Source organism: Thamnophis sirtalis, unplaced genomic scaffold (assembly GCF_051295495.1).
Source record: "Thamnophis sirtalis isolate CommonGarterSnake01/CBP01778 unplaced genomic scaffold, rThaSir2_p1.2 scaffold_7, whole genome shotgun sequence".
Taxonomy (NCBI): Eukaryota; Metazoa; Chordata; class Lepidosauria; order Squamata; family Natricidae; genus Thamnophis; species Thamnophis sirtalis.
The window spans coordinates 35,822,954-35,841,622 of NW_028261387.1; the positions used below are offsets into that span (position 1 = coordinate 35,822,954).

The 18,669-nt window shown below is 41.7% G+C and overlaps 1 protein-coding gene across 1 annotated transcript in view; it reads left to right on the forward strand.

Moving 5' to 3' along the window:
- The window catches only part of TRABD2B (TraB domain containing 2B), a 326,342-nt gene that overhangs the window by 254,414 nt on the left and 53,259 nt on the right, over window positions 1–18,669 (forward strand). Inside the window, exon 4 of the mRNA XM_087720793.1 lies at window positions 4,335–4,509. Coding sequence (XP_087576919.1) covers window positions 4,335–4,509 — 175 coding nt within the window. The remainder of the gene's footprint in view (window positions 1–4,334; window positions 4,510–18,669) is intronic.

Here is an 18,669-nt window from a genome sequence, read left to right on the forward strand (position 1 = left end):
CTGCAAGATTCATTTCTGTGTCACTCATCTTGCCAAGAACCCTGAGGCTCTTCTCAGGAGCTGATAACATCAGTTTCCTGGAATGGCTCTCCTCATTTCTGCTTTCTCTCAGATGTTAAGTGGCGCCAAAAGGAGAGCTGTCCCAACAATTCTTTGGGAATAACTCGTAATCCCTTCAAGGGCTGAAGTCACCAAGTTCTTACAATAGCAGAGTTGGAAGGGACCTTGGAGGTCTTCTAGTCCAACCCCCTGCCTAGGCAGGAAATTCTATACCATTTCAGACAAATGGCTATCCTCTTGAGGAAGAATTCATTTGCCCTGATTGAAGTGAATTTTATCTCGTGTAGACTCCTAGGCTGCTTTTAAAGATGAATACTTATAGATACTTATAGATTTTGCATGGTACTAGTTTTTTTAAAAAAAATGTATTTTTGAAATGAGAGAAGCAAATGTTTTTACTAACTTACCAAATCCCTTGCATCAATTGAATTCTCTGTGCTTTGCCTAAGCACTTTTCTCATGAAATGAAAAGAAAGTTTGTTTCATGATTATCTTTGAAATGTGTGTTTAAAAAGGAACTTCTCTAACTGAATATGTGTAGCTTTCTTAAATCCCTATGATTTAGGAAGCAATTTCTGATAAATCAACAAGGAGCTGTTGCTTTTTTTTTGAACCAAGCATGGTGTATGTCAAAGAGTAGAAAGGAACATAAATACAAAGAGAGATGTACTGATGATTAATGGACTCAGCAACAGGATTTGCTCTGTGGTTACATTACTTTGCAAAACAAGCATGCTTGGGTCATTTATCTCTCTCGTCCCAAGCCACAGAACAGTTGCAGTGAGGATTAAGGTCCTTAGAAATGTATTAATTCAGAATATCTTAGAGAGAAGTATTGTGTCTAAAATGACAGTGTTGTTGTTGTTATTCTGATGTTGTCTTCTTTTTTTGTAGATAGCTACAAAACTATTATGAAACATATGTTTAAACGGTACTTACTTTTTGTCATGTATAAATATATTCCTGTTAGAATAACATAGTACTTATGTGTAATGATGCAGCCAGAATGAGGCAAGCAAAGGTGTCCTAAGAATTTAAGAACTGAAATTGAAACAAAGGATTCCTCTTGTTTTTTCTTTACGTATTGGTTTGGAAGGCCTATTGAGGGTTGTAGATCCAACAAGTACTTGGTTTCTATTATGGGAGTTGGATTTTCATTCAATGAAAATTAAATGAAAATTTAATGAGAAACAGCTTGATTCTGATTTGATTTGGCAGCTAAATGTAAATTTTAAATTTAAATTTAACCTCCATGACTCAAATTTAAAATAATCAAGTCTTTTTCTCTCTTTTTGATAGAACTGATTAATTTTCCAGATATCATCGCTTTTATCAGAAAATGGCTATTATGCTTCAGACAAATAAGTGCATGTACTTTGATTGTATCTACATGGTACTTCAGCACTCGTCATTAATTGACTTTGGGAGGAGCTACAAGTACTAAAAACAAGTATCAAGCAAACCACGTGACTAACGTGTGACCCTTTGTTTTGCCTGGAAGGGTAAATTCATGAGGCAGACAAAAACAACAAATTCTAGCTTGCATGTCGCATATCAAACAAATGATAACTACTGAGACACAATTTTTACATCAAAATATGTCAAGTACCAAATCTGATGACTTTCAAAGTAGCTGAATGTACCACTGTATTTATCAAGGTTCTTTTTTTGTGTGTCTTGATGAAGTCAAGATTTCAAATTCTGGTAAGCAGACATCTACAATAAGGTAATTGTTGTAATTGTTCTAAAATGGCAACTAAAATGTTTGCCTTAAAACAAGGAGCAAAAAATACAATTCAATCTCTGCTTCGCTCCAAGTGCTATTGGTCTTAGAATAATAATTTTAATCTATGCCAACTCCACGAAAAAGGAAAGTGAAATAAATTGCTTGACACACAGACCTAATACCATTTATTTATGTTGTGTGCACTGTCTTGTGTGCAAAAATATCCCCCCCACACACCTCCAACCCACCAAAAACTGAATAGTGAAGGAAAGCTGCAAAATTGGCAAGCCACCTTGCATGCTGAAAGAAGGAAAATTCATGAGCCAATAGATATATCGAAGCAACAGGTCTTGCCAAAGAGAAATCCTCACAACCACAGCATTTGAAAAAAAGATGAGTAGCTTTACTGTGGTTTTAAACACATTGAAGTTCCAGAAATAAATCACCTCAGCTCTGAAGCACAGCAGATATCTTTGGATCACAAAGGTCCTAAACAGTTTTTTGAATTTAGCCTTAAGCCTAGAGAAAGAAGCCACAAATGGTTATTTTCCTGAAAACTTTGGTGGTCCCAACAAGACAACATTCCTATATATTACAATTTCTCCAGCTTTAATCAGATAGCGCCATTGTTGCCTCCTTGCTCCAAATGTCCACATACCTCTGGAGGTGCTTCTGAAGTAATAGGCAGGGCTGCTGAATAAACCAGAGCAAAAATTTCTCAGGGACTAACAAGTGCAAGCGTATTATAATAGCTAAATCCTAGTCAAAGTCTGACAGGGGAAGTATCCTAGAACTTTGTGAAGGGATGTACTTATCACAGGTTAAAAAACAACATTTACATTGTTTTGTGGACTAGATCCAGACCTTCATTCTCCACTTGTCTAAATGGAATCTATAAAACCTATAGGAAAGGTAATCCCTCGGGGGATCTTGGGAAGATTATTTTAGTGAATTGGAGCTTCTATACATTTTCACTTAACTCCCCTTGATTGTGCGTCCTTTGCTTTTTCTTCTTTCTTGCCTTTGATGCCTTTTTTCCTGCCATAGGCTGCTTAACAGCAGGAAATGAATCTCCACAGTCTCCAACCCCACACTCTGATTTCTAATACCTCTTTTTACTATCCTTTCACTGTTTTGCCATAATTCACAATTCTTTTGCACCTATCCCATGTTTGCCTAATGCATCTCAAGGAAACTGAACTCCCTGTTATTAATAGTCCCAGGAGCCTAAAATAACGAAGAGCTACAGACCAAACATCTAAACTTGCCACCAAGCCATTTCCTTGGATTAAGCCTTAATTCTGGAATAGTTTTTTGTGTTTGTATTGTGTACTAATGGTGTTTTTTTTTTTGCACTTAATTTAATTTCTATTTACTTTCTATCTTGTGTTTTTAATACGGCTTCTAGTCTCATTAAACTATTAAATCTAGACTTTGTGGTACTTTTAGTTATATACAAGGGGGCAGCTTTAATGGTTAGGGTGTGCTTTATCCATGTCAATATAACCGTTGTAGGGCCTTGTTATATGTCTTGTAATTTAATTCCCAATTCCCTTCCCCATTTCTTTCAAATTACTAATATACGGTCATTATTTAAAGGTCTGATGCCGGCTGATCTTGGAAACTGAATGGGGTCAGCCCAAGTTAGTAGTTGGATGAGTGTTCTGGGAATGTCAAAACTTTTGACCTAATTAAGTAGTAAAGAAAACAATCTGAAATAAGGTAAAACTGTAAAGAAAAGTGCATGAGTGCAGTTGTCTGGAGTCAAGCTTGACTCAAGTGTATCTTTGATTTCAGTAGATATCTATTAAGAGGTAGTCTTAACTTTTAAGCCATATTCCTGACCATATGTAGTTATAATCCAGAAATATGAAGCAACACTTACACCAAATTAGAAAATGGAGGCAAAGAAAGCTGCACACTTTTTTTGATTAGTTGTTGGAAAGACTGGGAAATGACCAGAGCAGTAGGGGGTTTCTACCTATTCGGACGGGTTCAGCTGAACCGGTAGTGGTTTGGTGGCCTGGGTTGCTAGAACTGGCAGCAACCCAGGCCTGCCACGCCCCCGAACTGGTTCTCCCGGCAGTGCCGTACATGCCAGCATTTTGTTTTTTGCTATTGCGCATGCGCAGATAAATTTTTATTGCACTGCACATGCGCACACTACGTGCATCAAGTGCGCCTTGTGGCCATGAGTGAACCGGTGCCAGAACCCACCCCTAGACCAGAGGTAATCCCAAAATAAACAACCATTACTTGAGCCATGATGGTTAGAATGCAGTATTGCAGGCTAACTCACTGCTCACTCCAGAAGTTCAATTCTGACCAGCTCAACCTTTCATCCTTCTGAGGTCGGTAACATGAAGAGCCAGATTGTTGTAGGAAATATGCTGATTCTGTAACCCTCTTAGAGAGGGCTATAAAGCACTGTGAAGCAGTATAGAAATCTATTGCTATTGCTGCTGATCTTCTAATGGTTTTCCCACAACCTACTAACTTCTCCCTTACATTTTTTCTTATTGAAAGTTATTCCTGTTTTTCATTCCAGCTCCCTAATTTCATCAACACAACACTTCCTCCACATGAGCAGGTTACAGCTCAAGAGATTGACAGGTATTTCCGACAGGAACTGATTTACAAGAGGAATGAAAGAATGGGGAAAAGAGTGATGGCTCTCTTAAGAGAGAATACTGACAAGAGCTTCTTCTTTGCATTTGGAGCAGGTAGGACCTCAATATGTTTTTTGTTGATTTCAACATGGGATAGAATAATTAATTTCATTTTTTGATGTAGTTTAACTTTGTTATTTCTTCCCCATATCTTTACTCTTCCCTACTATTTATGATATTCCCAAAACATCTCAGTCCCAAATTTTTCAGGATTGGTAGTAATGCCAGTGGGATTTGGGGATTAAAAAGAAGATATGGTTCTTCTAGTCTTTTTTCTTTGGTGATATGGGGTTCTGAGCAGAGGTGGGTTTCGGACCCTGTTGCAACCGGTACACTGCAATAGGGCTGGGCATCCTCCTTGGGCACATGCGCTGTGCATGCATGCACACACCACAGCCCTGCAATGCCCCAGCTGCTTGGTGGAGGTCGTGCAGGCACAGTACGCTATGCGTGCATGCGCAATTGGCCTGTTTCCCTCAAAAAGTGGTAAGGAACGCGGGTGGGTGGGTGGGCCCAACAAGCCAGTGTTCCGGTATGGTAGCCACTGCTCCCAACTACCACTGGTACACCCATACCGGGAAATACCGCTTGGAACCCACCATTGGTTCTAAGATAGTCAGATCAACAGCTCAGTGCCTTTTTCATTGCTACTATAAAACATGGATTGATTTTTTGTATGTGACAGGTAAGAATTCAGTGTTTTATCATGCTCCCCTGGATTTAGTTGCTGGTTGCAACTATTATTATTCTCAGTTTTAGTTAGCTTTTATTTGTTTCAAATATTTTTTTTAAAAAATAGATTGGATGAGCGCTTGTGAAACATTTCGCTCATTTTCCTGCATAGTATTAAACTTGAAGAGTTTAGATTAGTCATCATCTTTCTGCCTTCATCAAGAGATAATGAGTCTGGCCTGTTAATGAATCAAGATTGTTAAGTTCTTGAAAAATTAATCACTGCACTTGTCACAAAACTGTACAGAGGTTACAAATGCTTAAAAAAGAAGCAATTGCTGATAAAGATTTAGCTAGATTGTAGGGTGACCAGACATCCCGCATTTGGCGGGACAGGCACGCCTTTTCATAATTTTTCCCGCGTCCCGGGCCATTCCCAAAAGATCCCGCTTAATTTTGGCGCCTTCTTCGAATCGCTCCCCCGCCCATCCGCTGCCGCTCGCATGGGCGGGGTAGCGTACTGAGTGAGCAGGTGGATGGGCGGGGGAGCGAGCTCGCCTTTCCAGCCCCACTTCCAGACAAGCCATGGGAAAGCCTCCGCGAAAAGAGCCACCTGGGCCCGCCGCTTTTTCTCCGAACTCAGAGTGATGGGTGGGGCGAGTGAGCGGGCGGATGGTGGTGGGATCGCCGCCCGCTGCACTGCAGCTGACTCGCCCCGGGCCAGGCGGGCTGGGAGGCTTTGGGAATCCGGGCGGGAAGAGCGCGGAGGAAGGCAGAGCGGCGCTCGATGCGACTCTGCTACTTCTGCTGGAGGAGCCCCTAGATAGGGAAGGCGGGTGGCAGGGCGGAGCAAGGGAGCGCAAGCGGCGGATCCCGGGCTCATATGCAGACGGAGCTCTCCAGGCACATGCACCCACCGGGACGGAGCACGCTCGCTCGCTCCAGCCCTGCCTGCTGGCACGCTAAAGTGCCGGCATGACTTTGAAGTGCTGGCTTGCCGCTTGCCTTCCACGTTGGCCCACGCGGAAGGCAATCCAGCCCTTCAAAGTCATGCCGGCACTTTAGAACTTGGCCGCCATTCAGCGAAACATGTTTCGCTGAATGGTGGCCGAGGGGCACGCTAAAGTGCCGGCATGACTTTGAAGGGCTGGCTTGCCTTCCAAGTCAGCCCGCGCGGAAGGCAAGCCGCACTTCAAAGTCATGCCGGCAGTGGGAAGCCTTTGCCGGCCCTACACCAGCTCTGAAGTTGCTTTCCTTTCTACTAAAGCCCCCGCTCAGCAAAGCAAGTCCGGGGAAGTCCTTTGCGCTGGCTAGAAAAGGTCTGCCACGAACTGGGAAGCTGACGCACCCCCCTCCTCTCTGCCCCCCTCCGCAACCCCGGATACCCTCTGCCGCCGTGCCAGAAGCATGGGAGTGCTCACCAGCCGGCAGAACGCCGGAGTGGAAGAGGTGGATGTCCCGTCCAATTCCCTCTACAGATACCCCCCGAAATCTGGTAAGATGGAGCGAGCGGGGGGGGAAATATGCGAGAGGTTTGCGGGGAGTCCCGCATGGCAGGGTTTTGCGCGCACTCCATACTCTGAGTTGAGGGAATGGTGAGCAGCGGCTGCAACCCCAGAACTCGGCTAGGCAAGAGCTTTAAGGCGAGCGGCGGGACGGACCCTTGCTGTCAATCTCCCCCCCCACTTGTGCCTTTTCGTAGCCATCCCGTCGTTCTCCCGCCAGTGGGGCTGCTCCTGTGACGGGGTCCCCCCCGTGGCTGCGAAGGAGTTTCCCGAGAGTTTTAGAGGGTCAGGAGTACGACCCTCATTGCAACGTCACCCTTTGCAAGCTCCGGCTGCTTGGGAGGGTGGTTATTTATTTATTTATTTTCTTCTCGCTTCTGCTTTCTTGCCGGTGTGCAAGGATTGCAGGGGCGGCTCGGATGGAAATAGTGACATTCGTGGCATCGCGCTTGGGGTTAAAAGCTGCTTTTCGTTCGCGGCAGCAACTGCTCTTTGAGAATTCTTGAAAAAACAGGACTCCCTCACGCAGTCCTGAATTGAGGTCCATATCCCTCCACCCCTAATTAAAAAGCCCCTGGTAAATTCTTGCCTGTCCTGTGCCACTTGGCATGCCTGCCTGTTTAGTTGTTACTGCGCTGATTGCATTCTAAAATACCCCATCTATCTTCCGATGTAACATTTAACCATCCCCGCTGCTAATGAGAGTTTGCCCCTTCGCCCGCCGAGTTGGAGTCGGCGATGGGACGCGCGGGGTCGGTCGGTTCCTCACTCGCTCGCTCCTCCCAAAGCGATGCCAGCAGCAATGGGATATGCTCGGGGAAGGGAGAGCCAGAGCCACCTGCCCGGATTTGTGCTCCAGCCGTCGCCACCGCTTCTGCTACTGCTGCTGCTGCTGCAGCCACCAGAGACTCCTTCCCCTCCACCGTCCGCATGGGGTGGGGAGTGAGCACGCGAAAGGAGAAAAAAGGAAAGGGCGACGGCTCCAGGAGCCAGCGGCCCGTGGGAGCACCCGAGGAACCGGCAGATGCTATAGCTGCTTTTCGCTTCTCTGCCTCTTCCTGGGGATCATGGAGGAATCTTGGTCTGGCATCATTGAGGAGAACCCGCCGCGTGCCTGTTTCAAGGCTCATCACTACCCACCACTAGAAGATGGGGAGGGTAGCCTGGGTCTTCTCGGGCCAGGATCGGACCTTCCTGGCTGCCTTTGCCGCTGCTGCCGTCGCCGCTGCTTGGCAGGTTCTCCTCAATGATGCCAGACCAAGATTCCTCCATGATCCCCAGGAAGAGACGGAGAAGCTGGGCAGAGAGAGGAAAGGAAGCTGCAGCTGAAGGGAGAGACGCTTGCTACGGTCCCCTGCTAGAAGCCGCCAAGGGCTGCGTCCACCACTCGTGGGAGGCCAGCAACCACCGCAGCAGCAACATATTCCCTCGGCAAAGGGAGACGCAACTCCCCGGTGGCTGGTCTGCGTGCACACACACACACATGGCCCCGCACATTCCCTTCCCTTCCACGGCTGGCTCCCTTCCCTAAATCCGTAAAGGCTCCGCTTCATGGGAGCCAATACTGCCCGCCCGCTTTCCTTCCTCTCCGTTGTGCTCCGAGTTCCGCCTACCACACAACACTGTGACCTTTCCTCTGACAGAAATGTAAGGAAGCATGGAGTGATGGTCTCGGCCGCAGGAATGCGCTCGTCAACTTTCCTTTGTTGTCCCCGAGCGTTTAACCGGCTCCTGACTGATTCGTTCACTTCATCTGAGCCACAATATCGTATGGATAATTCGTTGCAACGGCTTAGTAGTTTATCAACAGGTTTTAGCCAAAACGGCGGCCTTGGTTTTTTTGCTGGTTTTAAAGATGCTTTCCAGCCTAAGCGGTGTTTTCGTTTTTATTTTATTTTATTTTTTTTATTTTTTCAAGATTAATCTTTTATTACATTTTCCTTTTCCTTTATACAATCACTTAAATACTGTGCAGTTAAAAAAAAAGAAGCAATAAACAACTCATAACACTTCTATCCTACATACACCCTTCCTTCTACCCCTCCAACTTTCATTTCTCCCTTCCAACAATCCCCTCTTCTACTTCCCCTCCCCCTCAGCCATTCCTTTCTCCCCTCATCTCACCCTCCTTACATTCCCTTCTCACTCCCTCTTAATTCCCCCCTCTTCTTTCCCTCTACACCTCGCTTCGGTGTATTTCTAGTATTCATTGGTCTATTTGTTTTGTACTAAAACAAAAGGAAAATAAAAGGAAAAGAAAGAAGAAAAGAAAAAAAAAGAAAAAAAAGCAACAGTATCCAAGTGCATTCATTGTTCTGAAAATTGAGTCTATATTTCCACCCTCCCCCCCCCACCCACCCCCTGAACCCCCCTCCCTGACCCCCTTCCGACTTCCCAGGTCCCATTCCCGGCATCGTTCTTTATCAAGCAAAGTCTGGAGTATATTGAAACCAAATAGATTAGAAGTTACAAAATAATAATAAAAAAAAAATAAAGAACAAAAAAGAAAAGAATAATAAAAAGAAAAAAAGGGGGGAAACCCCCCAAAGAAAGAGAAGTCAATATACTCTCTAACATTAAACTCAGCTTCTCATTATTTTTAAAATCTTAAACAATGTCTTTACCTGCTTCCGCATATAAATTTTATACCTCCCATCCTGCCTTTACCCGTGTCCGCATATATATTTTATCCTCATCCATTGCTCCTCTCATATTTACTCCACCCTCATGTAGACTCTCCAGATAATCTTTCCTAAGCGGTGTTTTCAATTGTATTATTTTCGGTGCTGGTTTCACCCAATAAATACAGGGAGGGTTGCTGTCTCTAGAGACAATTCGCTTTCAAAAAGTGCTGACGTTCACAATTAAGATGGCTGTTCCTGTCACATAAGCTACCTGTGTTATCCTCAAGGTTTCCTCAATTTTGTGGATACTGCACCATCATCGCTAATTTGGAATAATATTGGCTTGTTTATGTTTAACTCTGCCACATGATTGAACCGCAGGAATTGTAGCAGCTCAAGAGTGAATATTTTTCCCCCTGGGGTAGCTTGTTTCCTTTAATCTTATGCCTAGCATTATTGTTGCACTATGGCAGGAGTCTGCTTGCTTTATTTCATTTAAATAACGTTATAAATTGTCCCCAGGAAATATACACCCCTTTCATTATAGTGCAAGAATTTTCATTTCATTTTCATTTTTATTCATATGATAAACTTAAATTCAGACTTTCTGGTGTACAATAATCTGAATTTAAACACTGACAGTGTTTAGGGAGGTGGCTGGAGTCCCAGGTAAGGAATGTAATGTGGGGGGGAGGCATGGGGGGTGGTTAGTGCAGGTGGTGGGTGAAGGCAGGGAAGCTAAGGGAAGCAAGATTTGTGCTTTAAAAAACAAACCAATACCCTAATTCACCATTAAGGGTTAGATGAAACAATCATAATAGCTTCAAGACATAAGATTTATCAGAAACTTTGAGAAAGTAGGCTAAGAATGTAGAAAGTCTGCATGGTCCATCCATCCATTGATTTTGATCACATGACCATGGAGATGCTACAACATTTAGAAGTGTAAAAACTTGTCATAAGTCACTTTTTTCAGTGCTGTTGTAACTTTAAATAGTCACTAAATGAACTGTTGTTGAGTCTAGGACTACCTGTAGTTTCAAGTGTTTGTATTGTCTTTGTGTGCATCTTTTTGGTATCTCAACATTAAATAATAATATAGAGCATTCACACCTAAATTTTAAGAAAATAGCTTATGGACAGTAGAAAAGCTATTGATATTAATTCCTACAGTCTTATATTATTAGTTAGCATAATTATTATATATTTAACTACTTCAGAGTAAGCCTTAATTATTCCATAATTGATTAGGGGTAATTTTGTTGGAATTTTTTTTTCAACCTGGTCTATTTCATGAATACTTTGCAGGGGAAAATCTGACTTAACCTTTATTTTTTAGATATATATTCCTTTTTTCCATTTAGGAACTCAAAGCATCACCTCCTTTCTCCCATTTTTCCAAAATACTTTCATGAAGTAGGTAGAGCTAACAGAAAATGACTTGCCCCAATCCCCCAGCAGAGCAAAAGAACACTTGAAGATGAATTTCTCTATTGTATTTCTACTCTTCCATCTTAATGATCATACTCCCTCTCTGGTAGAGCGCTTTTAGACATTGTTTGTAATTCCAGAAGAGGAATCTTTTAAATTTTGGGAGAATATTCTGGCTATTTCGCAAATAGGGATTTATCCTTTCATTAATAGATTTTGTGACATGGCTGGTCACAAAATTTTCTTGCTCAGAAAGAAAACTCTTACAGCCTCTAGCAGGTGTCAGATGTGGGAAGTCAGGCTCTGCTCTATTCTCAACCACAGAAACTCAATACAGTAGGTGACTTTGGTTATTCCTCTATCTTCACTTAGCTTAACTCAGAAGGTGATAAAAAATTGGAGGAGATGGTACCATGCAGGCCACCTTGAGTTGGGGGGGGGAGCAGGATATATATTTAATTAATACATAAGGTAATAGCTTGTAATTTCATAGTGACATTTCTATTTTTATAAATCTTTGCTCTGTGCATTTATTAGCCAGAGCACATTTATTCCTTTAGAGTACTATACTATTCTGTTCATTTGTCCAATTTCTTCTCCCAGCTTTCATTCAAAAGTTCCTGGTGTACATAAACTTTTACCTTCAGAATAAACCTATCTACCTACCTACCTACCTACCTACCTACCTACCTACCTACCTACCTACCTGTCATCTATCTATTGAAAAGTAGCAACAACTGACCCTACATTAGAACAATTGAGGCTGTATATTGAAACTGCCAAGTAGGAGTGTAACAACTTTTTTATTCTATTGATATGCAGCAAACATCATCACTTTAGTGACCAAAGTTACAATGGCATTGAAAAAAGTGACTGATGACCATTTTTCACACTTAACGACTGTTGCGACCATTTTTCACACTTAGCGACCGTTGCAGCATCCTCATGGTCACGTGATCAAAATTTTGTTTGGCAACAGATTCGTATTTATGCTGGTTTCAGTGTCCTCGGGTGACCTTTTGACAAAATATAAATTTTTTAATCAAGCCCCCCCCCCCATCAATGGTGTCCCTCTTTACCAATCTGAAAATGTGGTCACCTTAAGATTGTAGGACACTACTTCCTATTTTAAAAAATGAGAAATATGAAAAATTGGAGAAGGGGTGGGTTCCAGCAGTCACTACTGCGGGTTTGCTCGTGGCTGTGCTACTTGCGTGCATGCGCAGTGCAATAAAAATTGTTCTGCGCAAGCAAAAAACAAGATGGAGGAGAATCAGTTCGGGGACATGGCAGGCCTGGGTCATTGCCAGTTCCAGCAAGCCAGGCTGCCAAACCACTACCGTTTCGGCCGAACTGGTCCAAACTGGTAGAAACCCACCACTGATTTGGAGGTAAAATAAGCCAGTTATCTATTATATATAATAGTAGTGATATTTTTAAAAAAATGATATTGTGTGTGGTGGAGATTTCCTCTATGGTGATATGATGAAATGTAGTGAGGACCTGGATGCCCAAGAGGGTGGGTTACATTCTAGAAGAATAAGAGTCAACTTAGCCAAGATATCATGTAAGAGAAAGAGGATGAAGACAGCCCCTCCCTAATAGTTCACACAATATACAGGTGGTCCTTGGCTTATGAATACAACTGAGCCCAAAATTTCTGTTGCTAAGTGAGACATTTGTTAAGTGAATTCTGCCCCATTTTAAGACCTTTCTGGCCACAGTTGTTAAGTGACTCTGACTTCCCCATTGATTTTGGTTATCGAAAGGTTGCAAAAGGGATCACATGACCTTGGGACACAATGACAGTCATAAGTGCAAACCAGTTAACCAAACATCTGAATTTTGATCACATGATCATGGGGATGCTACAAAGTTCATATGTGTGAAAAATACTCATAAGTCGCTTTTTTTCAATGCTGTTGTAACTTTGAATGGTCACTAAAATAACGGTTGTAAGTCGAGGACTACCTGTACTGTATATAAAGAGTCGAATCTTCAGTATAGCAAGGTTTTATCTATTGGTACAAAACAATAAAGAACTCAGCTTGGAAGAACTGCTTCATGTCATTTTTGGTTTGGGGCTTCACCGCTTGTTTGTGTAGTCAGTAATATTACTTCAAAACATATCTTTCTTAGCTACCACCTTTCTCCATCTATAAGCAGGAAATGTTTCTTTATAATAATACACTGATAATTCTAAAGCGTATCTTTAAATGATATTACTGGTGACTGACTTTTTGCCAATACAATTACTTGGCTTGACCCAAGTAAGATGATGGTGTTCTATTTTAGCAGTAGATGCCAGGCCATGAGGGCTCACTGGTGGGTTCCCACCGGTTCAGATCGGTTTGGCCAAACTGGTTCGACGAAGCGTGCACACAAAGCGTGCACCTACAAGCAAATCGGAAGTAGTGACTGCTGGAACCCACCCCTGCTGATGCAATGGATTATAGAGCTGAATCATAAATTGGGTTAGGCCTTCATTCAAACCAATCTCCATGGAAACAAAAAGCTGGTCTACCATTGGCAAGCAATAGATGAAGCATTAGATGACAACTAATTTTCATTTCCTGCAGGCAATGTGTGCTTCCCTTAGCATTTTGGAAGAGTTTGCTGAAAAACAGACTATTGCCTGCCTGAAAAGTAATTTCTTGCAGGCTTACAAAGCACCATCTTGTAAAAAGTATCCCATTAGCGCAAAGTGGAATCAGATTTAAGTCTAGGAGTATGTCCTCTGCTAATTTTACTGTTGCTGAGCAGGGATTTGGAATGCCATGCTAGAGCAGAATCCAAAATTTCACAGCTGGCAACTGCATTTCTTCTGAAGCGAAGCAAAAGGAACAATCTCAAATTTAGAATATTGATAGAAAATTGGACCAAAACAAAACAGTTTGGAAACTTTATTCAATAAGACCTTACAATGAACTCCAACTAGCCTTCATTTTTATGGGGTGCAGTAATCAGGAGGAGCAGGTAAGATAGAGAACATTTTGAAACAACTTCTACATTGCATGTGGAATGCTAGCTAGTCCACAGCATGTATTCTGGCCTGGTTCCAATCCTGAAGTTTCCATTTTATTGTTCACCTCTCATAATACAGCATCTTTCTACTAGAGGGACAAACCTCCTTCATGTATATCCACCTAGAGTATCAGGTTTCTATGAACAGTTCTACCCTGGGAGAATGAGATGATCACAAACACTTGCACCAAGTCACCCTCCCTCCCTCCCAAACTGAAAACAGATGCTGTTTATTGAGCAGCATCATTTCAATAAAGTGTGGAAAAGAAATCTGTGCAAAAAGTTTGTTCTTCTTTGGTCACAGCTAATGTAAGCCATGCAGCAAAGAAAACAAATGGTAATTCTATCATCTCTTTATTGCCAGGATATAGCATAAAAGACAAAAAAGGCCCCAGTAGTACCAGAGCCATTGATTTATTGGTTAAATAGACCGACCATTGTTTATCACTGCAGAGTTTCATTTGTTGGTTAAAGACAACAGCAATAATGTCATCACCTCGATCACCTCGAGTAAAGTATTTAAAAATTAACAGGTTTCAGAAGGGGAGATCAATGAGTGGGACATAAATCTTAAAAAGACTAGTTTATCACCTAAAATAGCAATAGCACTTAGACTTATATATCGCCCTATAGTGCTTTACAGCATTCTCTGAGCAGTTTACAAAGTCAGCATATTGCCCCCAACAATTGTGGTCCTCATTTTATTGACCACATAAGGATGGAAAGCTGACTCAACCTTGACCTGCTCAGGGTTGAACTCCTGGCAGTGAACAGAATCAGCCTGCAATATTGCATTCTAACCATTGTGCCACCACAGTTCTTTTACCAAATTAGAATTATTGTTTGTCATTTGTTCTGGTATGGTACTGGAGTCTAGAAGAAAAATATCTCTCTACAGTATTGTCTAAATAGCCACTTGGGAAGAATTAAATTATCAGAACAAATAGTGTGTGTGTGTGTAGACAGTATAGTCTATATATATACATACGATAGATAGTATTAAAACATTACATGTAGATTAGACCAGTGGTCCCCAACCATGGGTGAAATGCTATCGGTTCACGCCGGTTCCCCCGAACTGGTAGTAAAAAATGCTTAACAAAGTTAAAAAAAAAGTTCTGACGATCAGCTGTGCTGCATGATGGTAGGAACTTTTTTAAACTTTTTTTTAGCATTTGGGGTTCACTTTTGTTCCCAGGAGACATCGCTGAGGCCTGCTAGGCTCAAATGGAGTAGGAGTGGGGTGGAGGTGCTGCAAAAGAGAGAGAGGGGGGGAGGGAAAAGGGAGAGGATGGAAGGACCACAAACCTGGCACTAGACACATCTTCAGAGGATACCTTGAAACAGCATAGCAATCCAAGGCTGGAAGAGACCTGGAGGTCATCTAGTCCAATTCCCTGCTCCAGCAAGACATTATTAAAGTGAATTTCTGTCTTTTGACCCTGCAGTCACATGAATACATAGTCATGCTCATGCAGTCACATGAACCCCACCAAGCCACACCCACAGAAGGAAAAAATTAGATTTCACCACTGTCCCCAACCCCTGGTCTGTGGACCGGAATTGGTCCATGGCATGCCAGAAACTAGGCCAAGAAGCCCAGTTTCTGGAATGCCACAAGCAAACAAGCAAATCCCCATCCTCAGGATACAAGCACCACAAAATCCTCTCCCCACAGAATTGGTCCCTTTTGGAGTCACAATGTGAAACACACCCCTGGGCTCCAGATCCATTGAATATATCCATTTTCCATTCCAAACTCACAATGACCTATCCTTAACCCTAAGTCGATTTTTCCGCAAATGAGATTTTCCCATATATTTTACCAGCAAATTTAGATAAGAGAGGCTCAAAATGTATGTCCTCTCTTAACCATAGCCCAAGGGCTCTGAATGCATGGGCTCTGAATGCATTGGCAATGTCTGTTTTGCTATCTGAATTCACACTGACCTAACCCTAACCCTAAGTGGATTTTCCGCCAATGGGATTTTGCAATGTGTTTTGCTAGGAAACTTAGATAAGGCAGGCTCGGAAAGTATGCACCCTCCCAAATATATCCATGGGCTTCTGATTCATTGTCAATATTCATTTTCATCTCCAAATTCACAATAACCTCACCTTAACCCTAACTGGATTTTACTCCAGTGGGATTTTTCCATATATTTTCCAGGGAATCGTAGATAAGACAGGCTCGAAAAGTGTGCATCCTCCTAACCATATCGAAAGGCTACGAATGTATTGGCAATGTACATTTTGCTCTCCAAATTCACAATGATCTAACTCTAACCCTCTCCCTAAGTAACCCTAACTCTAAGTGGATTTTCTGCCAATAGGATTTTTTCCTGTGTTTTGCCAGGAAACATAGATAAAGCAGTCTTGAAAAATGCACCCTCCCAATCGTACCCATGGGCTCTGAATCTATTGTGATGTCAATTTTGTTCAGGGAATTCATGGAGACCTAACCCAAACCATAATTGGTTTTTCTGCCAATGGGATTTTCCCATGTATTTGCCCTGGAAACATAGATAAGCATTAGAAATTCATGCTTCCTGTGTTAGAATTCCTTGGAGTTGTGAGAGATCTATCGTATGGAATCCTGAAAATAATTGGAGCCCCCCCTGTTTAATTAGATTCAGTCAAACCTGTAGGATTGTCACATTAAACATTTTCTCATTTGAAGAAACCTTTTTTCTTTCCTGCATGAATTCAAAAATCCATGGATGGGTGAGGCAATTCATGGATATAACTGCAGCTACCCAGAAAGAGGTCTCATAATTCTGTTGTTGAAAATGTGATACTATCATTTTATAAGACATTGCTGGGATTTGCAGTAGATTTTTTTTCCCTGCAAGAGATTCAATGTGTCATTTTGCAACATTTCTTTGTCATTCTTCATCGACATCCCTGGTCAGAGTCAGCTATGCTTGAGGGCTTCCTTAAAAAGAATAGGGGTGGGTTGCAAAAAAACCCAACTCTCTCCCCACACCAATCTGACATTCTAAGAATTTATATGTAACTTATATGTATATGACCACTTTGGCAGGAAGGGAACAGTGCTCCGTATGCCTTTGGACAGCACTGGCTCTTGGGCTTTGAAACGGAGATGAGCATCACACTTAGATCCGGAAACAACTAGCATGCATGTGCGGGGGAACCTTTACCTTTACCTTACTTGAGGAAAAATTAATGTCTACTTTCAAAGAAGAAGAAATCTGTTAACAGTCACCCTGTAAAGCTTCTTTAAAACTAAGAAAGTATTGTAATTGCAGCAGATGTAATAGAATACTTCATTTTAATAATGTAACAGGAGTGTGCTGGATCTTCACTAAAGTTGTATAAGAGATTAGGAAACACATTTCCATAAATGGAAAACCCTGGTCTTGAGGATAAAGAGGAGACTGCTGCAAAGTGTTAACAACATTCAAATGTCTGAAGTGTTTGTTTTGGTCAGACAGGCATGGAAAATTCATCCATAAAATTTAATACAAACAACATCCAACTGTCATATTTCTCTTGATACATGTTTTGCATGCAAACTTTTAAAGATATATCTGCTTGCACTAATTAAAGTTTTATTAACATTGGTTTATCTAAATAACTTCCAAATCAAATTAGCTAATTGACTCATTCAGGACTTTGGTCAGCTGCTTGTAGGGCAGATCGTAGTTCAAAACCTGAGCACTCTATTAGAAATGTCTTTAAAAGTACATAAATTTCTGCAGCCATGTCTAGTATGTTCAATATAATGGATGTTTCGGCCCTCACAGATAAACCAGATAGGGAACATGACCAGATGAGCTAATTCTACTTTGTTGTTAGACTACATTAATAGAATCGTGCAAGTCTGAATATACAAATCTCTCACTGATACTTTTAAAACTCTGATACATTAGGGTGGATTCTTCTTAAAATTCTTTCTTTGTGTCAAGTGCCAGGAAAATCAGGAGATCTAGACAGTTCAATTGAGTGTAAAGTTTTTATTGTAAGCTTGAGCTCTCTGCAAAAATCTGAATTACTACTGGCCAAGGGAAATTAATGGAAGATAAGAGTAGAAGAAATTTCAAGGGGAGCTGGTTGGTCTTTAGATCTCTTGTGGGCATGAAGGGACTCATGACTGATGATGTGTTTGATCCTTCCCTCAGGCTCAACTTGCCAACTCCTATACTTTGTTTGTTAAGCATTTGCTGGTTCCTTCCCCTTTCTCCTGAATCACTAGGAAGCATCTCTTCCCCTTGTCCCTCAAAGCATCCGTATACCATTACATTATTATGTAATGCTATAATAAAGGTGAAATGAATATTCCTGTAAAGGGACAATGTGGAAGCACTTGACCCACTCTCTGTATAGAGGGAGATTTTCAGATAATGCCAAATAATTTTCCAATTGAAACCCCTGCCCCTCTCATTTTTGTTACATTTTGAACAATCTTTCCAAACTTTACTATGACTCCTATCATCTTGATTTTTCTCCAAATGCTTCTATGCCCCAAAGTCATTTATTACATGAGTGGAGTTCTACACTGTTATTCCAGATGAACTCAGATTTCATTTAGGGATAACCCATAACACTGCGTTCCAAGCCTAATCTCCAAAATCTGCATTGAAGTATACCACATTCTCATGTTCATATAAATTGGAAAGATGTAAAAAATCTCAAAAAGAATGAGTCAGAGTCTGAAAATCATATTGTATGGCAATGAATATGTGATTGGATTCCATGCAGAAGATTAATCTGGGCTATATTAGTAGTAAAGGAATCATATGCTAATGCCTTGGATATTCAACCAATTGGAAAATTGGAAAATGATCTGCAACTCACAAGGAAGATTATTTCAATTTATTGGATTCAATTACATGGACATTACATTAGTTTGATAAAAGAATTGTTAAGATACATTGTTGATAAATAAGTGGGATCGGTTGGAGAAGTAAAGAAGAGATCTTCCATCACAGCTATAC